Raw genomic sequence first — 17,500 nt, forward strand, 5'->3', positions numbered from 1 at the left:
ACCACAAAGGAAACCGGAAAAGAAACTAAAATTCCCAAGCGCTTTCGGGATATTTCACATCTTCAGGGTGAGAGCTTTTAAAGATGGCTGTACAAATATGCATGATGAGGAACGATGTGGACGATCTTCCCTCATTACTGATGGTTTGATGCACATTTGTACAGCCATTTTTTAAAGCTCTCACCCATTTCCGCACCATCCCAATACTCATGTTTTCTCCATACACATCACTGATTTGACGATGAATTTCAGCCGCTTTCACGATTTTAGCAGTAAGAAAACGAATCGCAGCGCGTAATTTACAGTCGGCGGCATCCTCAATCGGAGGAGACATTTCAAATACTCACAAACTTAAACACGGTCAGATGATTCCGTAATTAAGTTGAAAAGTATATTACAGAACAGGCATTCATGTAAAAATAAAACTGTTACGAAAATTTTGCCTGTTTCATTTCTATTTCAAAACGGTGCTTAAAAAACACGCCTCGTGTGTGTGTGTGTGTATATATAAATGTATATATTATATATATAATATATAAATGTATGTGTATATTTCTATATATGTATATATATAAATGTATGTGTATATAAGTGTGTGTATATATATATGTGTGTGTGTGTGTGTGTATATATATAATATATATATATATATATATATATATATATATATATATACATATATATATATATGTTCCAGTCTTTACCGCCTCCCACAGGCGGACTCGGGTCTCGAGTGAAAAAGGAATTTTGGTCGCAGGTAAGGTTTCAAGCTCTGAGACTTTTGTAGTCTCAGTGGTTGAGAGGGTTAAAGCGCCGTACAGTAGTCTTACTGGCGCCTGAGCGGTAGGTTGGAGTCCTGCACGCGACGGTCATAAAAATCAACATACACACACACACACACACACACACACATATATATATATATATATATACATATATATATATATGTGTGTGTGTGTAATATATATATACAGTACATGTATGCAGAGGTTAATAGTTAAGGTCACTGGTAGAAGTAGAAGTCAATTTGAGTCCCTGGGTAAGGTTACTGACGGTAATGGGAGAGGTCAATTTGAGTCCCTCGGCGACGTCACTAGGGAATGTCGTCAGTCTCGGCACAGAGTGAGCGGTGGAAGCTCTGGCTTCACTTCTGATCCATGGTCCTCTGGGCTTGCGTTGTTGGTGTAGGGCATCGAGCCCTAGTGGACGTTAGGGCGCAAGGTACTTCTGGGAGCTCTGACGGGCGCTGTGTCCCAGTAGGGGCTCGGGATCATCTCGTTCTTGTTGGTGATGAAGGGCATGGTGTTCCTGGGGCGGGCTGAAAGGAGGGTAAACTCTGCAGCTTGCTGCACATTGATGGTGGGATGCTGAGAAGTTATGGCTACAGCTTCCGCAATCTGCAGTCTTTTAAAATGATCTTTTCTGGGGAGTATAATGGTGTTTTTGTTAATGTGCTCAGAGGTGGCTTCATGTCGTGGTGGTCAATGAAGTGTTGGAAGATCCCTGTTTTCGGTGATATTGGAGGCGTCTTTTCAATGTGGTGGAGGTTCTACCGATGTAGGAATTGGAGTCGTCACAGCGGCCCTCCTGGCATGAAAACTTGTATATGACATTGGCAGAGGCCTCTTTCGGGATCTTGGGTGTTGTGCTATTCCTCATTATCAAGGAACTGGTCAGGCTTGGCTTGCTGAATATTCTGATGTTGATGGAAGTGTCTGTGTCAGTGGGAGTGACTCCTCTTTTTATTATGCTTTTAATGGCTTCACATTCTTCTCTGTACTTGTTGTGAAAGTGATTTTGATGGTAAATGGTGATTTTGTTGCTGGCAGGGTTTGGAGCCTGGGGTGGTGTGGCATATTGATCTAATTTCTTCTTTATAACGCCTTCGATCATTTGATCAGAAAACCCGTTGTTATTAATGGGTTGACAGACGCGGTTGAATTCCTTGTGGGTCTCCATCCATTACAGTGGGTCAAAGCTCTGTTGATGTATGCTGCAACTACGGATCTTTTGTAAGCAGCAAGGAATTCACCACGGGCACTGAGGCAGCGACCAATGTTGGCATTTTTGGTGAACACCTTGGTTTTGAAACCATTTACATCTTCGGTAATATCCAGATCGAGGAAGGGAAGACGTCCCTCTGCACTGCTTTCATGTGTGAAGGCCAGACGGGTGTTGTCCTGGAAGGTTGAAATCAGGCTGGTGACGTCTTGGTTGGACTTGGTGGTGATGAAGATGTCGTCTATGAACCTGACCTATATTTCAGGGGAAGGTAAATGGTTGAAACCCTTCTCCCCAACACGGCCCATGAACATATTAGCAAAGACCCAAGGGGAGAACCCATTGCTACACCATTCACTTGTCTGAAGATTTCTCCTTTATGTGAGAGGAAAGGGGCTTCCTTAGTGCATGTTTCTAGCATAGATTTCAGGACATGTTCGGGAATGTCAATGACAGGTCTGTCACTTCTATAGACTCTAATATTATGCTGATAGTCATCTACTGGGACATTTGTAAAGAGGGACTCCACGTCCAGAGATGCAATATCTTGGCAAGGTGGTGCAGTACTCGTACGTAGGAGGTCGATGAATTCTATGACAGAGGAAACTGACCGGCGCATATCACTTTATAGGATCCTTGTTATTTTTGTTCTTGTTTTAGTGCGATTGATTTTATGCTGCGAATGTATTGGATACACGTGCTATTCCACTCTGCAGAGTTATACGTTATTTTGATCAATATGGCACTTGCAGTTTTGCTGATCAGTGGTATGGGTATTCATATAACACGCGGTATTTGCCTCGTATATCATTAGGTAAACATAAATTTAACATGCGGTAAATAGTTCTGGCAAACCGTCTCTTGGGTTCAGCATCAGCGAAACTTGGACCTTGATCCATTTTATTCAAGTTAAACCATGGTCTCCAGCAGTTAAAATAATCCAGATTATGACAATGGGGTATCTTAGTGACATGCAGAAATTACGTTAATCTCTTGTGTACCCGGCAACATGCAAACCGTCAAATGGGTACACCTCATCACCGCTTTTTAATCGATATATTCATTCTATTTGTATTTAATATAAACATATCTCTTTATTATTTGGCAAATGGTCTCGTTTAATAACCCTGTGAGTTCAATCGAACCTCTGCAATACTTCTGGAAAATGCATTCAAGGAGCCGGAGCACCGCACGAGCGTTTGCAGTCTAGACGTATGCAACGTTTCACAATTTCGTTTACATAGATATTCATATAGGTTAACACGCAACCTTCGTAAAGTTCATTTATTTCATCCATAACCGAGGTGTGAGAAGGCAATGTGCAAGAAGTGCAGTCTTTTTCGATACAATAATTCTGTACACTTAATATTTGTACCAGTTATTTGCAGTATTTACTAGAACAAAATAGTAGCTTCTGTCTGTTTGTTTGTTCACGAACTCCTAGGGTTTTGGAGATAGACCCCCATAACCATATATATTCTGATACCCTATCACTCCAGGTACTTGGATAACTATATTTCATTTCCAAGAAAATATTTGGCTAGAGTTAAGGGTTAAAGGGATATGGTGGGGTAACATGCCACTAATGTTGTCCCCTTAAAACGACTGGCATTTTGTGACAAAAATTACTATGATTAAACAAACCATTGTATGTGTTTATAAATATTATTTATTTGTGAAATTAATGTTGCCACAAACTATGATAGCCTTTGTACGGAGAAAGCATGTAAATGTCAAATGATTGTATAATTTTACCAAATGTTTAAATATTGGTTATTTTTATTTTACTATTTTTTTTTTTTTTTTTTTTTTTTGTGGGCGGTAACATACTAGTGTTCATCAGCTGCGGCCCTCCCACGTGCGGTGTACAATATAAGTCGTGTATAGCCGTACTTATCAGTAATGCCTCCTGCACATTTTCTAACTTTGTTGGATGAGGATAAGAAGAATAAATATTCCCACGTAACCTCACGGTTACACATTAATCCCAGTCTCCAACCCCAAGTCTCCTGCCCATACCTCCAAAGCCACGACGCCACGAAATAAATATCCTTAATCGCCCGGTGGCAAAATACCTCTTTTATACACTACTATCGCAAGTCGCATCACAAAGAAAACGAAAAAGGTAGAGACTGAGCATCTTCACACCAGGCTTAATGACGCCCCTTATGGGTCGATAGCCTTTAACCCTTAAGTTCTTCATTAGGGGAAAGAATGAACATTTAATTACATGCCCTTATTAGGTTAAAAAAGAAACAAACTTTGAATTGCTATTTTACAAATACTGTCATAAACAAAAACGAAAATGATCAACTTTTGATTTGTTATTTTTGCAAAATTGATCTATAAGAAAAAAGAAAATAATGTTATCTTGAATTGATACATTAAAAAAATACAGTTTTCACATTTTCATGCGTTACATTTTCCATCGAGTTACATTGATACGTGTAACTTTTCTCCACAAATGCTATCAAAATTAAAATAATCATTTGCCCACAGCAACATGAAAAAAGAAAGAAAAAATGTAACTGAATTGATATATTAAATTAGATACTGTTATCACATTTCTAATGCGTTCATTTTCCATTGAGTTATATTGGTACGTGTAACTTTTCTCCACAAATTCTATCTAAATTAAAGTAATAAGCATTTGCCGCAGCAACGTGCGGGTAATTTGGCTAGTATCAATATATAATCGATATCATCCACTTTGGAGCCTCGTATAATTACCGCGGAAATACTGATTATATTCACCTGCAATGGGAGTTCATTTTTTCATTAATTCCTTATGTATTCATATATCTATTCCTTTTTTTTGTATTTGCATATTTATATATTTATGTATGTTCTAAAGAGGTGACTTCATCAGTCTGTAAGATGGCATGTTTTTTTCATAAGTCCTGAGACAACGAATCTGTCGTGTTTATAAAACCCAGCATGTACAATACTGATTTGCATATCTTTATTCTCGACCCTTGGTATGGGCCAGTGTCTTACGTTAAAGGACTGACCGTAGTGGCCGTTGCTGTATAGAAATCAGCCACCGACATTGGCCGTATGAACATAATTGAATTTGTCACGCGCGCCGCATCTGTCTACATGTCCACCTTTCTTAAAAAGATCTGTACTTGTCCAGCTTGAGGGAAATGTCGAAAACAGGAAAGTAGGCAGAGGGCAACTTTTTACCTTTAGAAATGTGTATAATTGCACAAATTTCAAAATCGGGGAAACTTTTCAGCCCTTTTTTATTTGCGGCGTTTTAATTTACCGAAGGTTAACTTAAGCGTCGCTTAATTCTCAACACTCGAAAATTCCGCTCACCGATAGAATTCTACAATTTCATTTATGTATTTTTCATATGTGGGACCTTCATTTGTTGAGGGGTTAGCTCAAACAGCGGGATTTAAATTTGCCACGGCATAACTCGCGGAATCTTACTGTAGATTACAGTGACTTCAATATTTTTTACTTATGCAGGGTTTTATCTATTGAGGGAATGCTTCTTCCTTAATAATTTGTTCTACTTGTAAGAATATTTATCGATATATATATATATATATATATATATATATATATATATATATATATATATATACATATTGTTTGCGTAATTTTACTCGACAATGGAATTGTTTCAACCTAAGAGTCTTGCGGACACAAAACCTCATTTACCGTGGGATAATTTTTTTCCATATTGGTCTTTCTAGAGGGATCTTGTATACCAAGGGAATGTGTCATCTTCGAAACACGTGACCTTGTGTGCCGAGGATTTTTGTAATTTCCACTTTTTAAATTCCGGCTTTCTTCGCAAACCTTTTTCACCGAGGATTTGTTGCTAGCTTTATTATTCTCGCGCGGGACTTTCCATCAAGGGAAGGTATACCCTTAATAAATACTGATGATAGCGCAAAATTTCTTTCTAGCGGGGCTTCCTGTTCACCGAGGGAAGATTATAACTTTAAATCTCGCATTTTTTTTTTTTTTTTTTTTTTTTTTTTTTTTACGTAAGGCCCTTTTCCTTCTAGGGAAAAGTATAACCTTGAAATTGCATTTTTTCTAGGAAAATGTATAACCTTGAAGCACAATCATTTAAGTCATTTTTTCTAGGAAAAAGTGTAAACATGAACTTCGGACAACCATGTAAGCTCGTTTTTCCTAGAAAATTTCTTTCTAGCGGGACTTCCTGTTCACCGTAAGCGCCCTTTCCTTCTAGGAAAAAGTATAACCTTGAAACAACCCTTTTTTTTCTAGGAAAATGTATGACCTTGAAATTGCATTTTTTCTAGGAAAATGTATAACCTTGAAGCACATTCATTTAAGTCATTTTTTTCTAGGAAAAAGTGTAAAGATGAAATTCGGACAACCATGTAAGCTCGTTTTTCCTAGGAAAAGGTATAACCTTATAACAATCATGTAAGTATTTTTTTCTAGGAAAAAATGCTTACATAAGAGAAATTTTCTTAAGATAACCTTGAAACACAATCATGTAAGCCCCTTGTTCTAGGAATAGGTGGAACCTTGAAACGACCCTTTTTTCCTGAGAAATGGTAAAACCTTGTTCTAGGAAAAAGGTAAACTTGATACGGATGATTATGCAAACCTGTTACTTAGGCTTTTGTTTTTATCCACCCACGGGACTTAAGTTACCGAGGCGGTTTCCTTCCTCATCGTATCACAAAAACATAATTTCACAGAAAAAACAAAAAAAAGTCTGTTTTCCTTTACATGTCGTGACGTTCGTTTTCCAACTGGGGTGATTTTCTTTCTCAATGTGTATATCGCATTTTTCCACGTACATTTTCCCCTACCTATACATACACACACACACACACATTTTTTTTTTTTCAACGCCAATTTTTTTCTTTTCTTTTTCCAGCCCTAAAGGTGACAGACTTCCTCATTGTTTTTTATATTTCTCACTTGTTGCCATTGAACCTTAACCTAATTTTTTTTTCTTTAATTGTTTTGCCCGTTTTTCATTCAACCCGAGGGAACCAATATCCCCACTGGTTTTGTCATTTTATTTAACCTGAGGGAACCGACATCCTCAGAGGTTTTGGTAAATGTCCACTTTTTCACTCAACCTAAGAAAATCGTCATCCTCAATGTATGCGTTCTTTATGCCTGCTTCTTATACAACATGAGGGAATAGACATCCTTATATGTTTCTTTCGATATTGTCCGCTTGTATATTTTTTTTTCACTAAACCTAAGGGAACCGACATCTTCGTTCGTTTCTATCGATATTGCCCACTTGTAGTTTTCTCTAAACCCGAGTGAAGCGCTTTACCGTTGTCTTCACTATCTATCGCACTGATCTGAAAGGAATAATTCATACGTCGATCACGTTCAACACATTGTTTTTAGGAGAGTACGACACTTTCACTAACTCACTATCACTCGTGTGTATGTATACGCGTTTTCGCACTATGTATATTTCATGTATTCCAATATTAATATATTTCACAAATATTTCACGTATGATTATAAACAATGTCCTTCCCTCCCACCGCTGCCACCAATGTTGCGGTCCCCTGTCTTTACGCATTATATGTTGGCGATTTGGTAGGTGGCCAGAGGGGATTTACAAACATGTCTAAATGTATGAAAGTCTTTTTAGTTGATACCAAGAATGGTGGTGTTGAATGAGAATATATCTCCTTTTATGTTATCTTTGTTTTTGCTTTGGTATTTTATGAATTTGAATAGTGTTAGTGTGTGGAATGTGGGAGGCTGGTCTTAGATTTCCAGATAGAGACCTTGTGTATGGTTATCTCCGGGATGCAGTCTTAACCCAGACTGATGGGTACAATTTACCAATTGGATTCAGACTGACTTCGACAAACTCTAAACACAGATTTTGACTTTTATTTGCTTGTTAATTTGAAACGAAACCCCTGAAAAGGGTAAATTTTCTCTTCTAGGGTGAACTTAGTCGTCCTTAGTATCTGTGACTGTTTAAGTTCAATTCCATATATATGTTGACCAATATCATAAAGATTTAAAAGTCCTTCGACACGCCTCCTAGGGGCACCTGACCCTGACCGAATAGAGCCTTGTTCATTTGAGGGTCAGCGGGGTCATGCCATGCATTAATTTCCAGATAAGTCTTACCCCAACAAGATTTGTTATTGGGTATTCGCCTCTCTTGAGTAAGAGCCCACGCACGCGATGCTGGCCCGCTATGTTGATATCTAGCATCATCGCCAGTACAACGTGATGTTTCGTCACCAAACCAATCACCATATATATTCACATTGGTCTTTGGATCACGTGCTGGACTCGTGAACGACAGCTGTTTCCCTCCTCCATATTTGTGTGTGTGTGTGTGTGTGTCTATATACATACATGCCTATATGCACTGTATATACACATGTATATTATGGAAGTCCAGTGTCTGCTACCCGCCAAGGCAGTCCGAGCAAGGAGGTCAAAGGTCACTGTCGCAACGAAATTCCTCTCGACTTCAACCTTGCCACTCCTTTGCCTGTCAGTCGAGCGATGATAACGTATCCTAGTCGTTGCCAAAAGTCAGTCTGCGTCCGGATTTGTCACAGACACACCCCCCTAACTCACCGCCCACGAAAGTTGCAGTGACTGCTCGTAACACAGCGATACTAAAATTATTTCAGTCCTGGGCGGGATTTTAACTCGGACCGCTGGAGTAGCAGTTGCGAACGCTATCACTGCGCCGTCGAGCCATGTGTATGTGTGACTGACTTTACTGTCTTCAGAAGTACTCTTGGGTTTTCTTCGGCAAGCCCCCTGACCTCACCCCACCCTACCTGACGTTAGCCGTTACATAGAAGATTGGATCATGATTCGTCCATTAACACCATATTCAGCATTTATGATAAGTCACATTTAGGTAAGAGAAAAATTCTTAAAATAACAACGAATTTCACAAGATTAACAAAAACAACATATAATTTGGAGAATGTATATTAACAAGGGAAATTGATCAACTGTAACGTATATTCAGTAAACGACACGATACCCCATCACCCCACCCCATCCTCCGCAGACATTTCGGTGTTTGTAAACAAACCAACAGAGCTGTCTGAAACTCTCACTCTATCCTTCTTTCTCCCACATGTATCACGGAAATATGGTCCTTATGCACACTTGGAATGTGGTCCACAGCTTTGGCAGCCCAAGTCCGCGTCTTAAAAACTCTTTGCCACAAGCAGCAACCCAGCATCCGCTATGTTGCTGTCGTTATACTCAGTCGTGACGTCATGTCGACCTTGTGCATTGGCTGGGTCGAGTGTCACGTGATTGAGAGTGAGAGTATTCGGTCATAACCAGCGCCTCTGTCCTTGGAGATAATAACGAGGAAAAAGATAGAGAGGAGGAGGAGAGGGAGAAGAGGGTGAAGAGGAAGAGGATGAAGAAGAAGAGGGTGAGGAGAGAGAGGGTGAGGAAGATGAGTGAGGAAAATGAGAGAGGAGAAGGAAGTGAGAGGGTGAGAAAAGAGGAGGAGGAGGAAGTTGTAGTAGGAGTAGGAGGCAGGAGTAGGAGGAGGAAGAAGTAGGAAGAAGTAGGAGGAGGAAGAGGAGGAGGAGGAGGAAGACGTGGATAACTGGGTGTCGGGAAAGAAGAGGATACTGAAGCGCTTTCCTTCCAGAGGATTCGCAACTTTCTATTCGTCGGGCGATTCCCCCCCCCCCAAAGAAAAGGGGACAAAGAGGTCCCCTTCAATAAGGTGACGTATTCAATGGCTGTGAGTCTTGTCAACAAGGGTTGAGACGGGGCGTCACCGGATTGAAGAGTCCAACCGGATTGATCTGGATTTTTCTCCTCCCGGCTCCCGCAAGACGTAAGAGGCAGACAAGGAAATTAATATTTATTTTTTGTTTATTAATTTTCTTCTCGTATGCAGTCTTGGTCTACGATCACAAAAGATGTAGAAAATTGTGATGATATTCGTCTTGCATAAACATTTTTTTTTATCGTAGCTTGTTTATTTCTTATGGCCAATCTATGACGTCAGGTCGGATGGTATATTTTTCGTTAACATTTGGTTAAAAACTTTCCATACCAATACAGTACTGATGTACATTAGCCAATGTTCCTCTAAGCTGTGCGCATGCCCGCTTGCACATATGTTTTACAACTAGCGCACATATAAAAAGTACGCAAAGTTTTCAAATTATATTAAAATATATTCATAAACGAAAATCAACCCCAAACATCACCTTACAATTTAAAAAAAATAAATAAATAAATAAATAAAAAATACAGTAACTTGGCAACCGTTAAACCAATATTTATTTATTTCTCCTAACTCTTGCGCGTCCATTGCAAACGTAATCACTGCCGCCATGGTGCGCACATACTTTTCAGAGAAGGCAGTTTCCATACATGCAAATTTCTGCGCAAACCCCCCCCCCATATATATATATATATATATATATATATATATATATATATATATATATATATATATATATATATATATATATAATTGTGTGTGTGTACGAGGCGTTTTTTTTAAGTACCGTTTTGAAATAAAAATTAAACAAGTAGACTTTTCGTAACAATTTTATTTTTACATGAAAGCCTGTACTGTAATCTACTTTTCAACATAATTACGGAATCATCTAACCGTGTTTAAGTTTGTGAGTATTTGAAACGCCTCCGATTGAGAATGCCGCCGACTGTGAAATACGCGCTCTGATTCCTTTTCTTACTGCTGAAGTCGTGAAAGCGGCTGAAATTCATCGTCAGATCAGTGAAGTGTATGGAGAAAACATTATGAGTGATGGGATGGTGCGGAAATGGGCCGTGCAAATGTGCACCGAACCGTCAGTAACGAGTGAAGGTTGTCCACTTCGTTCCTCATTATGCACATTTGTACGGCCATCTTTAAAAGCTCTCACCCATTCCCGCACCATCCCATCACTCCTAATGTTTTCTCCATACATTTCGCTGATCTGACGATGAATTTCAGCCAACTTTACGCTTTTAACAGTAAGAAAACGAATCACAGCGCGTACTTCAGTCTGCGGCATTCTCAATCCGAGGAGGCATTTCAAATACTCACAAACTTAAACACGGTTAGATGATTCCGTAATTATGTTGAAAAGTAGATTACAGTCCAGGGTTTCATGCAAAATTAAAATTTTTACGAAAAGTCTACTTGTTTATTTTCTATTTTAAAACGGTACTTAAAAACACGCCTCGTATATGGATATATATATATATATACATATATATATATATATAATATATATATATATATATATGCGGAAAAACCACCAAGGAAAAAGAAAAACTGATGACCAAGCGCTTTCGTCTATTCAGACATCCTGAGGATGTCTGAATAGACGAAAGCGCGTGGTCATCAGTTTTTCTTTTTGCGTGGTGGTTTTTCCGCATATTTAGAATCACGAGGTTATGTGATTTATCATGCACATATATATATATATATATATATATATATATATATATATATATATATATATATATATATATCAAGATTATCGCAGAAGCGAACAAATCTAGAGGTAATAATAAAAAAAAAAGTTTATTCGAAAATAAGCACATCTGAGAGACCAAACCTTTAAAAACCGACCCTAGCGTTACTATCAGAAAAGCAGATTTGAGATTAAGCGGCTACTTACGTACTCTGGACACCTTCGAGCACTTGGATAATATAGACACCATCCTAAATGATAAGACAAAATTCAAGAAAATCACCAAAGATCCGACCAATTCATTTAGAAAAAGTAAAGGGACTAACGGAAGAAAACAACGTTGCCAGCATGATCAAATTTGACAAAGCGACGAATACGGTATGGGTTACTGGTATGGTACAGTTAAACCCATAAACCTGGAAATAAACTCCGACCTATAATTTCTCAAATCCCTGCTCCCACATACAGAATTGCTAAGAAAATGTCCACCGTTCTGACCTCCTACACACCTTCCACTTGTAGTCTACAATCGACATCCGACTTCCTCAAGACCAACCCAGCAGAAAGAATTGCTTCTCTCGATATAGAAGGATTATATACTAACACATCCGTAAATCGTGCCATCAATTACATTATCGACCGAGTTTACCACGATTATTCTACACCAGACCTGGATATCCCAGAGCTTATACTACGAGGACTGTTCGAGTGTTATGGAAAAGAAGTCCCGTTCATTTGCCCAAGAGTACTGCCAAATTGATGGTGTATCAATGGGATCCCCCCTTGGAGTATTAATGGCAAACTTCTTCATGGGCTACATAGAAGTAGTCAGCAAAACTGAAGAACACATATTTATTGTCGATACATTGATGACATTTATATAAAAAACAAAGAGCAGTATAGATGCTGAAAAACTTCGTCACATACTACAAGGAACCTCTGAGCTCAACTTCACTATGGAAGACAGCGTTGAAGGAGTTTTGCCCTTCCTCGACATGCTCGTGAAACAAACTGAAGATTCTTTAAACACAGAAGTATACACCAAGCCCACCAACCCTGGACACTGCCTTAATGGTTTAAGTAAATGTGTGTATGCGTGTGTTTGTGTGTGTGTGTGTTTATGTATTACAATTATTCATTACATCATTTTATGACATTTCAAAGTCCATAAGCACTATACACAGAGCCACCCACTCATCACGGATATGGTTCACCGCACGACCGCTGTCTGAGCCTCTCCCGTTGCGATGCGGAGCGCGGCCAGCAGGTCCTCACCCAGTAGCCTTTCCATCACCATTTGTTTATGGAACGTCTTGATAACGATATTTAATTCGCCGGAGGAAACTGCGGTCTGGTGAACGCAGCTGGCGATCCGAATAGCAAGGTTGGGTGAGTATAGTGCCGTCTAAAAAAAAAAAAAACTCTATATACATGTATATATATATATATATATATATATATATGTATATATATATATATGTATATATATATATATTATATATATATATGTATATATATGTGTATATATATATATGTATATATATATGTGTATATATATATATATATATATATATATATATATATATCTATATATGTATGTATATTATATTGATTTATTTACATATATATATTTGTATATTTATATATTTATGTATATATATATATATTTATATATTTATGTATATATACTTATATATTTATGTATATATATATATATTTATATATTTATGTATATATATATTTATATATTTATGTATATATATATATTTATATTCTTATATATATTTATATATATATACATATAAATATAGATATATACAGACATATATATATATATATATATAGTTTGGAGATCAGTACAAGGAGCCTGCAATCACTTTTCTTGTAAAAAAAAAAATTGTCTAGCTGGCATCAGGGAGACCATTGTTAGCAAGGCGTCAGATGGTATGAGAAGGTTGAAGGTTGGCATTTCCCGACCAACCTTTGTTTCAAAGCCAACCCAGCCTGTAGCGGAAGCTGACATGATATGTATTCATGATACTACACAGAAAGGAAACTGACATGATATGTATTCATGATACTACACAGAAAGGAAACAGAGTAAAATTTTGAAACGGCCAACCTTCGTCAACTAGCAATTTACTCGTATCTCTAAAGAAAAATAATAAATAATAGTAATCATCATCACCATTATCATCTCGATGCTAGACGTAACGAGGTCACTCGATGAGTCGGGTTCGTGGAATTCCCATGGGCAGACGGACGAGTCAATCGCATTTGACCTTTAGGTACCGAGTATACGACGACTAGTGGGCCCACTGGAGTGTATATGAGCTGTTATTATTATTTTTTTTTTCTTCTTCAAAGCCTGCAAGCAAATATTAACCGCCAACGTCAACTGCTGGCTTCCCTGTTGACTCCGGTTCATGCTTGTGGACCGTAACACGCACACGTACACACGCGCACACACACACGTACACACACACGTACACACACACGCACACGTACACACGCACACACAAGCTCTACGGTGCAGTGTTACCGTTTTCGACCGCTAATTCAGCAATCAAAATTTGTGTCCCACCCGGGGCTGGGGGGAAAAATCTCCACCGCTACACTATGAACAGGCAATAGAAGTCTGGTGGGCAGAAAGTTTGTGTGTGTGTGTGTGTGTGTGTGTGTGTGTGTGTGTGTGTGTGGTTACATAACCCATAGATCGGTCCATACAGTATATGAGCTCTGCGCTCTCATCCGGGATGGCAATAGCTATTGACCACGAGTCCAACATGTGGTGGATCACACACACACAGACGTACAATATGTACATGTATATATATATATATATATATATATATATATATATATATATATATATATACAGTATATGTATATATATATATAATATATATGTATATGCGGAGTAGGACACACAGGAGTCTTAGTCTTGAGTTTATTCCTGACTAGTTTTTTTTATTCCTTTGAAAAAGCATACCTGCGAAACTAGTCAGGAATAAACTCAAGACTAAGACTCCTGTGTTTCCTATTCCGCTTACATCAACCTGTCAGAATGTCTCAACATATATATATATATATATATATATATATATATATATATATATATATATATATATACAGTATATAATATAACGTTTGTGCATCCGTGTGCAGGCGCGCATATATGAAGGATGTGTGACGGTGATAATGACAATTAAATAACTGGCGTGGCGTGAGCAGCCTCACTCCATAAGCTTGTTCAGCCACAGCCTCTTTTGTTAACGACGTTGTGGTATTTCTACCATGATAGGTGAGGAGCTTACGCCAAGGCCAAGAACAGCTGAGTAACTGCTGCCGAAGCCGTCACTGTTGCCCTGTTATGCGCCTCGGGAATTGTTGGGGCAGTTGACAAACGGTCCCTGCTGGGAATCTGCCTGGAGTGCTGGATTCGAACCTATAACTGAGCGAGTGCGGGACTAGCACGCTTCCGGTGAGGTCACCAGCGTAGGTTGTATCAATCAGTTCAGCTTCTTAATCCGAACCAGAACCGACAGTTAACGGTATAGGTCAGGTCAGGTCAGTGTGTAATAAATCCAGCCTCTCGAAAACGACACAACACTAATTACCTACAAACGTAGATGTATAGCAATCGGTAGCGCGTGGGACTCGCAGTCTGAGGGACCCGGGATCGAAGCTTCGCGACAGCCTGAGGGCAAGATTTCCGGCAAGATTTCCGGCAACGATCCAGATAAGGTGACTGATGGCAATACTTTGTGCTCCCTTTTTCGTGCCCCCCCCTTCCCCCCCCTTTTTTTTCCCTCACTAACCACTTTTTTTTTTTTTTTCAGAAGGGCGCTGTTTTTACCGTTCCTGGCGTCGATTGCCACGATGTTCTTTGTCTTCCTGTCCCTGCAGACCTTCAGCGTGGTGCGGGTTACCCCCTACTACCAGGGGATCTTCATGGGGAACTTCAGCTGCGACCAGACCCAGTCGACGAAGAACGGAACAAGTGAGCAAACTTCTCCTCCACTCTTGTTTTAAGGCTTTTTAATGGAGTTATGGAGGTATGTGGGAGGGGAAGGATGCACGGGACTCTGAAAGAACCTTAAATAGTTAAGTAACACACCACTTGACCAGTGTAAACTTGCAGCTTTCCCAAGAGTTGGGGTGCATGGATCTGTGCTTGTGGTTTGTCGACGCTCATTCACCAGCGATTCTGTCCTTGAGGGACAGTATCGTGCTGCAGAACAGTTTCTAGAATTTTTTTGTGGGGTGGGGGGGCAGATTTTTTTTAAGTTATAATGATTCCACCATATATTTTTTGCGCAAATGTATTGGAGAAGGAAAATGAGTTGGGGAAGAAAGAGTTGGAAGAGGAGGAGGAGGAGGAAGTGGAAGAGGAGAAAGAGGAGGTAGAGGAGGAGCAAGAGGAGGTGGTAGAAGAAAGTGGAAGAAGAATGGAGAAAACTTAAATTCGCAAAAAAAAAAAAAAAAAAATCTATGCGCAGTTCAACGGGAACGCGAAGAAAACAATAAGTAAACGCGAGCGAACGAATAAACAAGCTTAAGCAAATAAGACTGCGGGCGTGTACGAGATGGCAAATTACCAGGAGTGGAAGCAACAACGTGCGAATTGCTAAGAGGAGGAGCCCTGACGATGGAATGTTGCAGTCTTGTTCAAGTGCAGAACCTTTAGAGTTAACAAGTTTCATATCGATGCCATAGGACATCGCTGTTACGCCCCCGTGACAGTCAATCGGTCAGTTTGATGTTGGCATATAGATAAACTTTCTTTACAAAGAAAAAGGAAACTGGAGCGAAGAGAGAATATATAATCTATGGGGAAATGATAGAAGAGTAATAATGACGAGGCCTCCTTCCCTTAGAAAGGAGAACATAACAAATGGTGAGGTAAAACACCAAAAGGAAATTGAGAAGAATTGAAGAGGAGACGGAGGGGAAAGCGAGGATAGAGGTGTAGATTAGGGGACCGGAGATGTAGGGGTAGGGGAATTGTAGGGTGTGTGAAAAAGGGGTAAAGTGAGATAGCGGCTGCAGGGGTAAACTGGGGCATAAGTCAGTGGAGGAGGAAGAGTGGAAGGTGGAGGTAGTGAAAAGAGGAAGAGGGGGGAAGAGGAGATGAAGCGGGGGAGGAGATGGAGAGGAGGAGGAGATGGTGAGGAGGAGATGAAGAGGAGGAAATGGAAAGGAGGGGGAAATGGAAAGGAGGGGGAAATGGAAAGGAGGAGGAAATGGAAAGGAGGAGGAAATGGAAAGGAGGAGGAAATGGAGAGGAGGAGGAGGAGGAGGAGATGAAGAGGAGGAGATGAAGAGGAGGAGGAGATGAAGAGGAGGAGGAGGAGATGAAGAGGAGGAGGAGGAGATGAAGAGGAGGAGGAGATGAAGAGGAGGAGGAGGAGATCTGGAGGAGGAAGAGGAAGGGAAGGACGAGGAGGATGAGCAAGGAAGAGGATGAACAGGGGGAGGTGGAGGAGGACAAATAGGGGAAGGAGGACGAGGAAGAGGATTAGGAGGAAGATGAAGATGAGCAGGAAAAGGAACAGCAGGGGACGCAGGAGGGGAAGGAGAGGAGGACGATGCGGATGAGGATGAGGAGGAAGAAGGGAGGAAAAAGAGGAAGTGGAGGAGGAAGAGGATGTGGATGGGAGGAGGAAGAGGAAGTAGAGGGGGAGAAAGTGGAGGAGGAGGAAGAAGAGGAAGTGGAGAGGAGGAAGAAGAGGAAGTTGAGGGGGAAGAAGGGGAGGAGGAAGAAGAGGAAGGAGGGGGAAGAAGGGGAGGAGGAAGAGGAAGAGGAGAAGGTAAAAGAGGAGGAAGAAGTAAAGGAGGCGGCAAGGGAGGCGGAAGACAAGGGTGTCTTGTCTGGCTGCTGGAATTTGGCAATCGCGGGGTCGAAGTGTACGTTCGTCTACATGAAGGCAGAGGGAGAGATGGAGAGAGAGAGAGAGAGAGAGAGAGAGAGAGAGAGAGAGAGAGAGAGAGAGAGAGAGAGAGAGAGAGAGAGAGAGAGAGAGAGAGAGAGAGAGACCAACAGACACTGACAGACCGACCGACCCAGCAACTATTAC

At 40.0% G+C, this 17,500-nt stretch overlaps 1 protein-coding gene across 3 annotated transcripts in view; it reads left to right on the forward strand.

Moving 5' to 3' along the window:
- The window catches only part of LOC143040894 (galactosylgalactosylxylosylprotein 3-beta-glucuronosyltransferase P-like), a 65,023-nt gene that overhangs the window by 35,397 nt on the left and 12,126 nt on the right, over positions 1–17,500 (forward strand). For 2 of the 3 annotated variants that reach the window (XM_076212340.1, XM_076212341.1), the window contains exon 2: positions 15,263–15,423. In XM_076212340.1, the coding sequence (XP_076068455.1) occupies positions 15,263–15,423 (161 nt within the window). The remainder of the gene's footprint in view (positions 1–15,262; positions 15,424–17,500) is intronic. The other variant, XM_076212342.1, reaches the window with a different exon arrangement.

Source organism: Oratosquilla oratoria, chromosome 29, assembly GCF_046742065.1.
Source record: "Oratosquilla oratoria isolate Oo_2021 chromosome 29, ASM4674206v1, whole genome shotgun sequence".
In the NCBI taxonomy this organism is placed as follows: domain Eukaryota; kingdom Metazoa; phylum Arthropoda; class Malacostraca; order Stomatopoda; family Squillidae; genus Oratosquilla; species Oratosquilla oratoria.